The sequence below is a fragment of the Taudactylus pleione genome, unplaced genomic scaffold (assembly GCF_031769625.1).
Source record: "Taudactylus pleione unplaced genomic scaffold, aTauple2 ptg000086l, whole genome shotgun sequence".
NCBI lineage: Eukaryota > Metazoa > Chordata > Amphibia > Anura > Myobatrachidae > Taudactylus > Taudactylus pleione.
Genome location: NW_028284488.1, coordinates 6,044,102 through 6,060,089, shown reverse-complemented (window position 1 = coordinate 6,060,089; position 15,988 = coordinate 6,044,102). Strand labels below are relative to the sequence as shown.

Here is a 15,988-nt window from a genome sequence, read left to right as displayed (position 1 = left end):
TACCGCATTGCCATCTTACCGATGAGGAATTTTGAAAGATGCTGCATGCGCAGAAGAGAGCAAAGACTCTGGCACAGACACATTTTATCAGGTTATAACCAAGATTGTTGCTAATAAACTCCACCTAGACTGGAGATATTCCTCTTTTTTCCAGCCCTCTCCTGTTGACTTTTACTCCTATGTATTTAATATTAGACATCTTTTCATAGCAAGAAACAAAAACACTTTCTGAGATGTTTTCTCAATGCTTATTAAATTTCCTTAAATGTTTAAGTTAGTACAATATCTATTTAAACAGTAATAATGACTAGTTCAGTCAGTCTAAATAAGCATCTTTATTACATTTAACAGTCTATTGCTCAATACGCATAGGCAAACGCAAGGGGGGTTTCTGTCTGCCTGGAAACCCCCCTCCCCAGCCCCACACCATGACCACAATAGAAATAGTAGATTGTTACTAGTGCTGCATGTTCTCAGTATCACAAATGAAATAATTAGCACCCCCTGTGGATCTTTTAACATTTATCAGCCAGTAATAAATAACTTGTGCACCAACTAGAAGATCTGGAAAACATGCACTGCTAGAGAAGCACTGTTATAGAGCCCGATATGTACATATATGTCCAGGGCAGTGCTAGGTTCTTCTGCTGCTCCTCAGGCTTCCAGACTTGCTCCAATAGTCTGGAAGGTGCCCACATCTAAAATAAATACATTCAGCTCAGGCAAGATGGCCTACTGGCGCATCTAATGGCTTACTGTGATCACTGGTCCTGTATATGCTGGAATTAATACACTTTGTATGACACTTATTAAAGCTGGTTAAGTACTAATTCTGCCCTCTTCATTGACTGGTCGCACTCGCTCTAAAATTAAGCATTTGGAAACCCCCCTCTGGAAATCCTGCGTTTGCCACTGATACGGGTTGTCACGGGTGTGCTCAATAAGCGTAGTAAAGGCCAGCCAGGTCTCCTCAGCGGTAGGAATGATCTGCTTAGCGGGCAAGGCGAACCCATAGCGACCAGTGTCCCGCAGCTCAAAGCTGAACGAGTACTTGATGCCCTGGTTGTAAGTCCAGTCAATGGTTCCACCACTCGCTTGGTCTGCAAGGTAAAATGTACAGTTGTTAATGATAACTAAGACCTAATAAGTAAGATAAGTACAGAAATGTACTGTTTAGTATTACTTTGTAAAATGTTCCATGGAAGCCATTGCAACTTGATATTTTTAAGTCTATTAAAATGCATTTTCTTATACATGTAAATTATTCAGTACAAAAACAAAGTGAAAATACAACACAGCGAGCATTTAATGGTGACTTCTCAGGAAAAATAATGAATGCATTTGTTATAAAGCAAAGATGCAGCATGAATGTGAATAATATATATATACTGTGTATGTATGTATATATATATATATATATATATATACACACACACACATACATATATATATATACATATACTGTATATATATAGATATATATATAGATATATATATACAGCAATTACGGCCGGCACTCCAAAGGGCTAAAGATATAATGTGCGCCTGGTGCCTTCCTAGATTACCTATCCCTGTGTTGGGAAGGAAAAAATACATGTAGCAATGGGCGGCACTCCCGGCGACTTCACAAAACACACAAACGCTCTATCCTGAGGAAAGAACCTTCAATAGAGTTCTGAAACGTTGATTTAATATCACAAGCATTTGTGTGTTTTGTGAAGTCGCCGGGAGTGCCGACCATTGCTGCATATATATATATATATATATATATATATATATATACCACCTCCACTTTACAATGCCCCTAATTGTGTCTATGATTATATGTAGAACTCAGACCAAACCATTGTCATTGGGATTCAGGAGGCCGGTCTACACTTTCTGGACTCTGGGCCTGATTCCTCATTGATCGCAATTATAACAGTGTACGCAGAACGGTTGATGGTGCGCACTGCGCATGAGTATGTACCGCAGTGCGCATCCGTGAGTTAGCAGGGGAGATACCCAGGCGTGCCTGTCCATTTGAACGCCGTTACTTGGGTGTGCATAAATTAACTGCTGTGACAGCATATGCGGCTTGTGTGAGGTCAGACCTGTTGTAATTGTGCGTGAGGGGCCGATGTTACTCGATGGTACCGATGTATTGCAGGATTGTAGATGGATCAAAAACCGATGCAGTCCCTAGAAGCCGTGGGGGTGTACTTTTGCAAGTTCCCCTGCCAGCTGTAATGTGCTTTAGGTGCTGCAGCTAATACTTGTGCGCATGTTCCTGATTTTATCTAGAAGTGCATGTTACACCTATAACCACAGATCAATGCACTGCTCTCACCCTCAAAACTGTCTATGTTATATTCAATTTCCATTCTCATCCACCTGTGACTTCCACCATCTCTCTCTCTCTCTATATATATATGTAAAGTTCCTGGTTTAGGGGTCTTTGTGTTCGTTAGGGCTAATATCTGGAACCACTGTTTAGATTTTGATAGGGTTTTCACAATTCTATATAGCATTGGCCGAGGAAGGTTCAGGTATATGAACCATTCATCTGTAACAAAAGGGAGCTGAGCAGTGACTGTTTTAGTGAAGCAGTCACAGAAACAAACCTTGCACCAGAGGAGCTGCCCATGGTGCTGAAACAGCAAGACAGCATATGTAACAGAGGCAATGAGAGCTACCAATGTGCCCTGTTGCTTAGCAGCAGCCTAGAGAGGGGAGGGAGTCGGGAACTGAGCAGGGTAATGTCTGAGACAGACAGAGAGTAAGAGACAGCCTCAAATGAACCCATGAAGATGCCCTGATGCACACACAGTAGCCAGGAAGGAGCCAGGGAGGCATAACAATCAACAATTAGTTAAAAAAAATAACAACCAATCGGAACAACATTTAGTGATTTCCATTTGATGGTGGCAAACATCAGACTGCCACTATCAAATGGTAAAAACACTACCATCAGAACAAAAACATTGATGGTTAGTCACCATCGGATTCTGATGTTCATCCCTACGCTGAACCTGTAGGTGGACTCCGGCCACCACTCCTCCAACGTGAAATGCTTCCTCTCAATGATGTTCCCACTCAGCCACACGCCCAGGGCAAATAGGAGGCGCCTTCCATGGAAGTCAGCTCTTTTCTCGGACAGGGGCACCATGGTGAGGAATCTCAACAGGAAGCCCAGGAACTACAGGGTACATTGTGCAAAGAGGACATTGCTTATCACCATGTTCGTCAGCTTGGGAGAGGTGTGCATGGAGGCTGCGGAAATATGCACAGGTGCCCCAGCCCTGGGGACATGTTACTGGTAATGATTTTGGTAGCTGCAATACAAATCTCTCATCCATGACCCTCCTGCCCTTCCCAGCATATCCCAGTGGATGGGCCCCAGCCAGCTGCATGGTGGCAGAGGGGGTTGTGGCGAGAATTTTGAGAGCAGGGAGCAGGAGTGAGAAGCAGGCGGTTGTGGTGTGATGCATGAGGCTGTGGTAAGAAACAGGAATGAGAAGCAGGGGCATGTGGTGAGATGCGAGACGCTGTGGTGAAATACAGGATGCTGTGGTGAAATGCAGGGAGCAGGACTCGGGGTAAGAAGCAGGAGGTTCTTGTGAGATGCAGGTGACTGTAATGACATGGCGTAGGTTGTTATAAGATGCAGGGGGTTGTGGTGACAGGACATAGGTTGTTATGAGATCCAGGGCGCTGTGGAGAGATGAAATTGCTCCCGTGTGAAGTCGGGGTGGGTCACTAGTTTTCAAATAAAACACTGTAGAACTAGTGTATACAATTTGGTATGTTGATGTAATACTCAAAGATGGTGGTGATGATGTCTCCATATGTGTACGCTGTACCAATTTGTACCCTGATCCAAGATATAATTACATATTAACTTTATTCTTACTATATACACAACAAATAATGATGTTGTGTATTTAAGAGTGCATATCACAGAAACATAGTAATTAAATGACTGTTCCTTTATAGGACAATCCTGGGATTGTACTGTAAGAGGAAGCAGATGCAGGAAGAGAGAGAACCTGCTAAATGGATATACTAGGGCTGATGCTGAGTGAGTACTGCGCCAACTGACGTAATGCATCTTGTGACAAATTTGCTTTGCGCATGCCCACAACTGTGTGCACCCACATGTATGCTCATGCAGATATGGGAGGTTCTGCCACTTATGCTTGCCTGTACCTGGAGAGGCAGGATGGGGCATAATGTGGGCTTACTATCATAGGCTAAATACAGTTAGGGCTTATTAGCACAATTGCGTAAATGTGTAGACTGGATAAAAGCCTGATACGCCTGATCAGGGGCAGTTGGAAATAGCAGATAACAATGATGACGGTTCCCAGCACTTTCAAACTACAACTATTTGGCTATTTGTGAATGATCTTGAGTCTGACTGGCAATTTCCTCATCGTTAGGTCATGTATGTTTGTGCGCATGTCTAATCAAAACATATATTGTTTTTATTTTACATGTGATGAGATATTGTTTCTGCTGTATCAGAGAGGGGTTTTTAAGTTTAATTGAAACACAATTGTGATTGCATTTGTTGCTCATAAAATAAATGAAAAAAGTGGGACATAAATATCTGTGAGGTATATCTGGCCAAATCCAGGCACATATGCTACTGTTACCGACATTTCTGAAGATAATTGCCACTTAGCATATGATCACAATTGCCTATGTCTTATGGGGAGCAATTGTAGACAACTCTGCACTAGGCCCATTGTGTCTACTTAGGAAACTAAACTACAAGTAACTAACAGTGTTATAAGAATCTAATAACTCATCATTGCAGTGGCGGAACTAGCGGCGGTGCAGCCGGTGCTTGCATCGGGGCCCGCTGTGGTGCAGGGGCCCATAGCCGCCTGCATCCAACGGCGCTGCTGCACCCGCCGCCAGTGTCCCCCGGGCCCCACAGTATTTAAATGTAGTGCAGACCACAGCGAGAGCGGTCCACATTACACAGTAACAAACACACCGCCGACAGCGGTGGCGGTGTGTTTGTTATAGCAACCAATGAGAATCAGACTCTCATTGGCTGCTGAGTCCACGGAGGGAGCCGGCTGGAGCTCAATCATGAGCTCCTCCTTCCGGATCCGCAGGGGGTGATGGGAGAGACATCATGACGTCTCTCCCATAGTGCAGAGCGGGCCCAGGAGGAGCGGACAGCGGCGGTCACGGCAGGAGCGGGGATTCAGGTAAGTTGTGTTTTTTTTTCTGTGTTTGTGTAAGGGGCACGGGCACTGACACTGGCAATGCATATGGGGCGTACTACTGGGGGCACTGTATAGGGGGGCTGCTACTGGGAGCACTGTATAGGGGGGCACTACTGAGGGCACTGTGTAAAGGGGGTGGCTGTTACTTGGGCACTGTATAGGGGGGACTACTACTGGGGACAATGCATAGGGAGGACTACTACTACTGGAGGCAATGCATAGGGGGGACTACTACTGTGGGCAATGCATAGGGGGACTACTACTGGGGGCACTGCATAGGGGGGACCACTTCTCAGGGCACTACTGGGGGCACTGCATAGGGGGACCACTACTGGGGTCACTGTATATGGGGGCACTGCATAGGGGGACCACTACTGGGGGATACTGCATAGGGGGGGGGGGCAAAGCATATTCTTGCTGCTTGGCCCACCATTCTCTAGATCCGCCACTGCATCATTTCATTACATGATTTGCAGACACACACATTTAACAAAACAAATAATAAGAGCATACCAGTTCCGCATAGTCTGGCATATGAGTAGTGGTATATCCATATGGGAAGAGGAGCATCTGGGAATAGCTGTGGATAGAAACAAACCCCTTGATCTTGCCATGGCTCTTCACAAAAACCACAATTGCCTTGACTTCTGGCTCAGAATGTTTATTGGTTGCTATAAAGGCCTTATAAGTGTATGATGCTAACAATGGAGCATCGGAGGCTTTATTCCATCAAGATAACATGATTAGCTTGGCCGATTAAAGTATACTTTTTTTGTCCTGACCTTAGAAACATTGGGTCTGATTCAGTGGTGCACGCTAATGCAGCTGCAAGTGCATCCTTTTCCGCAGAGCGACTGCCTCCTTATGCTAATGCTGTACAGAGGCGCTCACCAACTGTGGTGCTAATCTGCCGCTGTGCTTATTGAGACGCACCATCGGCCGCATAACTGTCACACCATTGAACATTGCATCAGCCCTATCGAGGCACAGATTATCCGTATGAACATGATCGAAATCAGTGCAATTGCGGAAAAAGATACAGTCTATGACCATTACACATCCGTGTCTGGCTAGCAAGACTCTGTTACCATCCCAGAAATAACCACTGAAATTGCCTCTCTCTGCAGCTTTTTGGCAGTCACTACTGCGGCTTGAACGCATGCACAGACTGAAAACATCGGCAGCTAGTGCTAGTGCACCTCTCAATCAGGCCCAATGTCTTACACTAGCCATACCAGAATTGTGATTGTGTACCTTTTTAGCAAACCAGATTCCACTGGCCTGAGTGACCCACTCACGGGAATGAATACCGGTGTCAATCCAGAAAGCTGGGCGGTTGGCTCCAGTACTAAACTAGAAGACAAATTGAACAGTTCATTTATAGCATAGATAGACATGTAACATTATAGCATAACTAAGTTATTTTTTTATTTGACAATTCGTATAGCACATAGTACTGTTTTCAAAGGTTGAGTTTGCTTTGGCAAAACGTGCAATGTTCCAATTTAGGCTTCAAAGAATTAGCATGATCTTGTGCAACCTGTGGATGAACTGACTCAGTCAATGTTGTGCACGTTTGCCTTGCTCTAATATTAAGATGTTTTTTTTAAATGTTTTACAAATCGAAAAGAAAAAAATGCAGAAGATACTAACCAGTAAGGCAGCGTACCATGACAAATGTTTACAGCAAAATCAAAAGGTTGAGTATATTGAAGGAAAGACAGTGGCAAACGCAGTATTTCTAGAGAGGGGTTTCCAAATGCTTGATTTTAGAGTGAGTGTGGCTAGACCATGAAGAGGGCATAATTAGCACTTAACCAGCTTTAATATGTGTCATACAAAGTATACTGTGTGTCATAATTCCAGCATATAGAGGACCAGCAATCACAGTAAGCCATTAAATGCGGCAGTACGGCCTATCCTGTCACAGTAATGCCCCTTACTACACATTATGTGACATTAAGTCCCCTTACAGATTATGCCACAGTAATGCCCCTCAGTAACAGCAGCCCCACCAGAACTGACAGATGAAACAATATTAAAATCGGACTTTCACATTAAGATGAGATCTCCCAGTAAGCCAGCTCCCTCCTTTTACCTGCCAGGGCTGCGTAGTGGGTGAGCTCGTGCAGGACAGAGATGTCATATGCCGGGGATCGGTCAGCGCCACTCATTCTCATGTGGCGCCGGTCGCGGACCGATTGTAGCTCGCGGAATGGCAGCTGCTGCTGATTGGCTGTCGGTCGCAAGCTCTGATTGGCTTGCAACAGGCGTCAAATTAGACTGATGGCTGCGCTGTGTCTCTCAAGGCCAGGCTTAAGGCGGCTGCCTGCAGGTCCCGGCATGCGGTCCAAACCCACATGTGCAACTACCTGGGGCCCCACCTTGGCAGCCTCTCCTCGCCACCCTCTCAAGTCCAGCACCTGGGGCACGTGCCCCTTTAGCCCCCCTCCTAGTTGCGGCCATGGTTATTGATAAGGTGTGGGCAAATTATTATTTTTCAGCTGCTTTTCTTTAAATCAGAGTTCAAATGTGAACTCTGTTGACAAAGGCAAATGTAGGCAAGCCGCAGGCAGCTTGATTTGCATAGAATAGTCAATTAAATAATATAATTGATGGTGATGATGATGACAATGGTGATGATAATATTAAAAACATACTTTTATAAAATAAATATAGATAAACAAAATAGTGACACATGTAAAACAATGTTTGTATGTTAGGTCTAGCAAGTAAGTCTATCTCTTAGTCAATAAAATAAAATCAGTATTGATAATGCACATATTTTAATTCAGGTATACAAAAGACAGGTATACAAGAGACAGGTATATAAGAGACAAATGGAACAAAATGTTGTGCTGAATATAGAAACTAGTGTTAGATTTTAGTTTTAACTAGTTATACCAAGGCTCTAATTTTAAAGAGCAGCTGTCCCGAAAGAGCTATATTTCCTACACTCTCAGCAAACAAGAATCACGCAAACAAGATCCACTCAAACAAGATGGCACTAGAAAAGGTGTATAAACGGCGCACAAATACTATGTAGTATGAAATTTCTTATTCCTAAGGGTTAGTCCCAGTAAACTATAATTCAAAACAGTTTGTTAAGGAGCCGTGTGAGTTTAAATCAGTGTTCGGGGAACAGGGGTAAATTACCCCATTTGGGGTAAAACTGAAATTCCTGAGGATAATGGACGGACAGCCGGGCATGCATATGAATCATTGCATGCCCGGCTGTCCGTCCATTACCCCCAGGAATGGAGGCCACTGGCGCCAGGTTGGAAATGGCATCCGTCGCGTGGTCCCTTAGGGCCGCAACTAGGAAGGGCTGGAGGTGCATGTGCACCGGGTGCACAGCTGCACCCGGCATCAGTGACCTCCAGCCCGGCGCCGCGGGGAGGCTCCAAGCTGGACATCCGCTGAGATGTTATTACCAGCATGCGCTTGGCTCCTTCCATGCAGCGCTGCCTTAGCTGGAGGCTGGAGTTCTCTTCTGAACTCCAGCTTCCGGCTCTTTCCATGTGCACTATGGGAGAGACATCATGACATCTCTCCCGTAGTTCCGAGGAGCAGCCGGGCAGATAGGAAGGAGGCGGATGCAGGAGCGGGGATTAAGGTAAGTTTTTTTTATTTTTTTTGTACAAGCGGCACTACAGGGGCATAACTATAGGGGCACTGCTACAGGGGCATAGCTATGGGCGCACTGCTACAGGGGCATATCTATGGGGCACTGCTACAGGGGCATAAGTATGGGGGCACTGCTACAGGGGCATAACTATGAGGGCACTGCTACAGAGGCATAACTATGAGGGCACTACTACAGTGGCATAACTATGAGGGCACTGCTGTGGGGCATAACTATGAGGGCACTACTACAGGGGCATAACTATGGGGGCACTGCTACAGGGGCATAACTATGGCACTGCTACAGGGGCATAACTATGGGGGCACTGCTACAGGGGCATAACTATGGGGGCATTGCTACAGGGGCATAACTATTGGGGGCACTGCTACAGGGGCATAACTATGAGGGCACTACTACAGGGGTATAACTAAGGGAGCACTGCTACAGGGGCATAACTATGGGGTCACTGCTACAGGGGCATAACTATGGGGGCACTGCTACAGGGGCATAACTATGAGGGCACTGCTACAGGGGCATAACTATGGGGACACTACTACAGGGGCATTATATGGGGGCACTACTATAGGATTTCCTTCCTTTCAAATCAAGGGGGTAACATCGGTGTATCTAAATATATATTGGGGTAAAAGGTAAAAAAGTTCCCTGACCCCTGGTTTAAATGATAAATTATAATTTAATAGACACACTCTATATTCATAAAATATCAGTGAGATATACACACTAATAAATAAACATGCAATTGCAAGCGATAGTCATATATCACATAGACAATAAATCTATTCCACCAGAGGGTACTGTTAAAAAAGTCCCATAAATCAACTTAATCACATAGAAGACAATTGTATAGGATTTCTGTGATACCCCAGAAATAGCATGTCTCCTTAAGTTGTACATATTAATTGTTTAAGTGATCCTGTTTAAAAAAAAAAAAAAAGCACAGTGAATGCTATTAAAATGTGCTTTATTCTTTATGGTTAACATTAAGTATGTGCTACTGGTGCAAAATGATGCACAAATGTATAACCCTGGACACTCTCTGAAGTTTAATTGTCCCCAGTATATCTTTATTGGCAGTGGACACTGAGGCAGTGGCTGCGAGAGTCGCCGCGTGGGTGGAAAGTTCTGGTAATACATGCACCAGCTGCAAAGCATCTCATGACCCCCAGAGGAGAGCCTTGCACGAGCCAGCAGGGAGCTGGTTAACGGCAGATGGGACTCGCGCTGATTGCGCAGTTCAGTAGAGCAGGGGACTGAAGCGGGTGTGCATCCCGCTGGACTCACCGGAGCTGAGCAACAGAGGTATCCAGCAGCTCAGCTGACTTCACAGGGTGCGTATTGGAAGCACTGCAGGCAGCTTCCGGCCAGCAGGGAACAGTGAGAGCTCGGCAAGGAGGAGACTGTGAGCTGTGCATAGAGAAAGGAGGCGTGACTCAGGCGGAGCTGGGGAGAGTGACAGGCAGCTACAGTCGGAGCTGTCAGGGGAGGACGGGACCTGAGCCGCTGGAAAGGTCAGAGGCTGGATGGGGCTCAGAGGCAGAGAGCGGTAAGAGAGAGCCGTCACACTCCTGCACACAGACATTCTTCAGACATTCTCTGCATCACAGACAGGGAAAATAAAGGCCCCCATACATCAGAGATTGATTGCAGCAATCGTGCAATTTGCAATCGATTGTGTATGAAAATCTTTCCCTTTTTCAATCGATTCCAGATTGCATAATTCCACAATTGATTGAAAAAGGGAAAGATTTTATACATGCAAACTGCACGATTATTGCAATCAATTTCTGATGTATGGGGGCCTTTAGTCTGTTCAAGCCCTCAACTCAATGGACCTCATTCAGAGTCGGTTACAAGCGATGAGCGCTCGCAACTGACTCAATGTTATGGTCCTACGCACGCGCAGCGGCTGCACTGCGCGTGCGCAAGCACCGGAGCGAGAGAGAAACTCTCTCATTCTGGAGCTCACTACAAAAGGGGCGGCTGTCGATGTTGATCGACAGCTCGGGCGGGGGGTGGTAACACAAATGGAGGCGTTCCTGATGGAACACTTACCGTTTTGTGGGCGGCCGCACTGACATCAGCAGTGATGTCAGTGGGGAGTTTCCTGCTTGATCAGAGCAGGAAGCTCCCTGGGGCTTGCAGGTGCCGAGACCCAACCTTAGGGTCTCGTCGCAGCCCCGATGGTCGCGATGGTCTTGACCATCGTGACCATCACCCTGGTCGGTCGCTAAGCTGTGGGTGGTAACCCACAGCTGAGCTAGCGACCAGGAGGCCGCACAAAAAAAAAGAAGCGCCCGCCCTCATTCAGAGAGAGCGATCGCTTCTTGCGACCGCCTCTGAATGAGGGCCTAAGTTTGCAGAGTAGATAAGATACTGCTGCACCTTTCACAGCAGAATCTGACCTTCATTAGGAAGCCTACTGTAAACCTCTTTGTCACTGACATAAAACAGGCTGATTAATTACCATCATCCAATGGAAAGATTAATGGACTTAGGAATTGCAAGACATTAACCCCTTCAGACACGGTAGCTCACTGAACTCAATTGTGCAGTCCAGAATCTGAAAGCAAAAGGAAAACTCCTGCCAGGGTTTTAGATTTACTCTCATATAGTCAGGACAAGAAGATGTACAAACAGTGAGTCTGACACTGAATGACAGTATTAATTATAATGGAGTAAGATGATCTGGTACGGAGTCGTTTCACTAAAACTAAACTCCTTCACTACTGTATTGAGTGATTTGAGAACAGTTATAACAACTCCCAGTGCAGGATACATTGATGCAAACAGCAAGACCTTCAGTCAAATAGCTACAAATAAAACATTTGCATTGTTGCCACTTAGACACGCCATAGAAAACAGTCTCCAGGTTTGCTAGTGCAGTTGAGTACAAAATATCCCAGCAGATTGGCAGCATATCTCAGAAAAGTCTCTCAGAGAGGATTACCATGACAATTCATAGTGCAAGTGATATTAAACTGGAACGGTTTAAACAAAAGGATCCTAAGATTCTGAATTAATAGTGTACACTATAATAAATCTCGCAAACTCTCACTTCAGATCCCGGGCAACAAATACTGTAAGTGCACTTCAACGTAGAAAACAACAGCGCTGAACTGTGAATCGCTGAAATTGTTTTGTGTTTGAACTAATTGTACAAAGGGAAAATATAGAGAGGTTAGGATTTATGGATCCGTTATAGATACATAGCATGGAAAAGAGTAAGAAATGTATTGCAGTTTATGTTTGGTGAAAACTATCTTTGCCTAGTTATATTTAAACTACCTGTGATATACTCACCTTGTCAAAGTTTGCAGGTTCCTAGTTCTGGTCCAGAGATGATTGACAAGATCCTATAAAATAAAAATCACCGTGTGGCTTTGAGTGTTATTCATCTATTTGTAATGTATTGTTTATAATCTGTAAACTGTAATGGATTGTTTATAATCTGTAAACTGTAATGGATTGTTTATAATCTGTAAACTGTAATGGATTGTTTATAATCTGTAAACTGTAATGGATTGTTTATAATCTGTAAACTGTACTGTATTGTTTTAAACTTGTGAATACCAACAGTTTTTAGGGCTGTGCACCTTTCTACATTAAAACTTTAAGAAAGAAGACCTAGAAAGTATTATTTGGTATCAATCAACTCTATACCAAAATTATATTAACTATTAAGTTAGGATTATTACATTTCCATATAGCACACATAGTTACCTGCACCACTTGGTAATTTAGGGAGAAAGAAGGCAATGTCAAGCAGGGTTGTTAATATCCTGCAGCCTATGCAGTCCCTTGGCTGTAGTGATCTCGCGCAGGTGAATAAATCCAAAACAGCTGTGTTTGAAATAATCCGGTTTCCTAATGTGGCAAAGTGCAGTCCAACTGCACTAGCGCATGCAGGGGGGTGGTTTCTGAGTACCCGGAACCCCTCCCTGACCAACCAATTTTTTTTTCAGAGACAGAAATAGCCTTGTCTCCATCTCTGCACAATCAGCGGGCCACCCTCGGAGCTGTCCAGCAGCTGCCTGTTCAGCTGTTAGCGTTTCTGAGTCAGGTGGCTTTCATATCACCTGAAGCGGAAGCGCTGACAGCTGAACCGGCAGTGGCTGGGCAGCGTGTAACAATAACCAGGGCTGCCATCAGGGCCTGGACAGGAGGCCATCTGGGACTGGACTGGAGGCTTGGACAGAGAGTGGGGCCCACTCTCCCAGGGCTGCTGCCGCCGACCTCCGTGCCCACAATGCTGCAGTTTTCATTTAGAGAGAGGGAGACCCGATGGCCGGCGCGCGTGACATCATGATGTCGCACAGCGCCACTAATACTGAGAGCAGAGGACTCAGAGCCGTGGGCTTTGACTGTGGAGGCTGGAGCTATAAGTATCAAGTAAGTGTGGGGTTGGGGCAGGCTGGCTATTGGGCTGGAGCTGGCTGTCTGGGGCAGGGGCTGGCTATCTGGGGCAGGCTAGCTGAGGTGGCTATCTGGCGCAGGGACTGTCTGTCTGGGGCAGGGGCTGTCTGGATGGGGCAGGGGCTGTATGGTTGGGGCAGGGGCTGGCTGGCTATTTTGCCAGTACCGGGCCCCACCATTTTTGATGGCAGCCCTGGCGATCACAGCTCTCCCAGAGGTGTGTGTGTGTGTATGTATATATATATATATATATATGTATATATATATACAGTATATATATATATATATATATATATATATATGGAAACCCCCCTATAAAAATCCTGCATTTGCCCCTGAAATGGAGTCCAGTGAAAGAGTCCAATATAGAAAAGTTCCTCTGGTGGTCAGCCTGACGCATTTCCCTGTCACAGACAACTTCTAAAGGCAGTGTGGGCACTCAAACAAATCAACCACACAAACAAGTACCACCCAAAGAAAAACCACAAAAACAAGGATCACACAAACACGCCATCCAGGTCAGTGACCACGCCATCCACTACACACTAAAACAAACACAACGCCGCTGGCACTGGGCAGTACATTCACTGTGTTTGTTTTAGCAGCCAATAAGAGTCAGTGAGACTCCCAGCCCGGCCAGCGCCGGACTGGAGCTCACTCATGAGCTCCCGCAGTGGATGAAGGGAGAGATATCATGACTGGTTGAGATTTAAGGAATCTGAAGACTACAGTACCCATAATATACCTCCCTCTGCAGACAGTTCCCTATTCCAACTACCAGCACCCTTGGCGCAATAATTTCCCATAGTGCTGAGCATTACGGGAGGAGCAGACGGCGGTGGGCGCAGGAGCGGGGATTGGAGTAAGTAAAGTTTTGTGGTCTGTGTGTCTGGGTGTTTTATGTGTAAGGGGCACTATTACTGTGGGCATTGCATAAGGGACACTATTACCTGGGGGAATTAAGGTGCATATGGAATGGAAAGGAATATTCCCAGAGTGACAAGAAATGGTGGCGTGTCAGGTTGACACACGCCCATTTTTCAGTGGCCATGCCCCTTGTGGCATGTGGCCATGCCCACTTTTTTGGCACACAGTTGGGGGGGTGCCATTTTCCATCTTGCTCTGAGCACCAAATACCAGAGTTACACCACATAAATAGATGTTTATCTATTTCTTAATGCATTACTTTTTGTGTTCAATCAGGCATACATTTTACTGTATATGGCATTTATAGAGCCATTAAGATATAGTTTGTGTTGCTTTTAGGCACACGTTTATATGCATTATGTCGTAAAGTATTACATGGAATTGGCTTTTTTATTTTTAGATTCAGAGCAGTAACTGGATTAGGGGGATGTATAGAGACAGCCAATCTACCTTCTTCATAGATTTATTATAATTTATTACCCGTTGTTTATATAACACATACATAGGGATCAATCCAATTAGGTGCAAGTTGGGTCCGGTGAGCTATTCTCACAGTGGACTTGCACTGCTAATTTAATTTGAAATCCAATTTCAAACTTGCATTGAATTTTCAAAGGAAATATGCAGGTGAAAAGGTAGAGAAAATCTTTATTTTAAGGTATTAATGTTGGAACACAGTGCAGACTCTCAGGCACCCCCTGCTAATGAATAGTCATGCATTTGGAGGGGTTTAAATCGCATAATTTGGCTAATAAAGATATTTCAGTTTTCAGGTGAATTTCTCTAAAAGCTTAATAATAGGTTAAATGATATGGGACAGGTATGTTGAGTTGTATTAATGGGAGAGGGGTTTTGAACTTGCAGATGGGAGCTAAGAAGTGTTGTTCCAACTATTTACAAACTTGTATTAAAGCAATGATAAATTATTATACAGACATTTTTCTGTAACCTAAAATGCTGAAAAGACTTTAATTCAGTAAAAAACGCTTGCTATCTTTATCAGCCATTAAGAAAAAGTGCAAAAATCAGCCATTTGAACCTTATAAGAGCCACCAGTACTTTCCTTTTGGCCACTAACAACCTTCTTTATGGTCCTCCTATCTCAGTTGTCACTTTTTTGGGTTCCAGGATGGTTTCCCCCAGAAGTGAACTTCTCCCAGTTCACTTTTTGTGGAAAAGTCGCACAACCTCGTGGCAAGTTCTGTTAATTGACATTTCTAATTAGATTGAGCTTTTCTTTTGCGCAAACTTGCACCTAATTGGTTTGACCATATATTCAGAAGAATCTTTGCCCATTCACTTCAGCCCCTGCCCCAATGGAGCTGACGATCTATATTCTCTAACACATGTACACACATACACAGTAGGGTTCATTTTTTTTGTCAGAAGCCAATTAATCTATCTGTACTGTATATTCTGGATTGTGGGAGGAACCCAGGCAAGCATGGGGAGATTACACAAACTACACACAGTTAGGCCTGTGGTAGGAACCATTACACCAACCATGGCCGCATAGTTGTTATTTGTTAGGGTCAACTCACCTCTTTCTAATAGTGTGGGTGGATTACACTAAATGGCAAGTTAGCATAGCACTTTGTGGCAGAGCATTGTGTAGGAGTTGGAGAGTGCTACTGTTCATACTCCATACTGAGGTTCCTACAGGGAGGCTTTAAATCCATAACCAAGAAAGCCACTGAACTTATTGGTGTGCATGTGCGGCACCAACTTGCCACTGTGTTAGAGCACCACCATTCCACACCATCAGAGATACCACTTGCAT

General features: G+C 44.8%; 1 protein-coding gene across 1 annotated transcript; it reads right to left on the bottom strand.

Annotated features, from left to right (window-relative positions):
* Positions 1–424: 424 nt before the first annotated feature.
* LOC148529139 (carboxypeptidase A1-like) lies at positions 425–15,988 on the bottom strand. Its single transcript, XM_088468847.1, has 4 exons — positions 15,935–15,988; positions 6,477–6,575; positions 5,736–5,802; positions 425–1,100 (listed from the first exon to the last, which is right to left on the bottom strand). Exons 1-4 carry the CDS (start codon positions 15,986–15,988, stop codon positions 820–822), a joined length of 501 nt encoding a protein of 166 aa, XP_088324973.1. The 3' UTR covers positions 425–819.

Coding starts and splice junctions, on each gene's coding strand:
- LOC148529139 (XM_088468847.1), bottom strand. CDS start 15,988: ATGCAAGTGGTATCTCTGATGGTGTGGAATGGTGGTGCTCTAACACAG. Junction 5,803..6,476: donor GAATCTGGTTTGCTAAAAAG/GTACACAATCAC, acceptor TTCTATCCACAG/CTATTCCCAGATGCTCCTCT. Junction 1,101..5,735: donor TGCCAGACTATGCGGAACTG/GTATGCTCTTAT, acceptor TTTACCTTGCAG/ACCAAGCGAGTGGTGGAACC.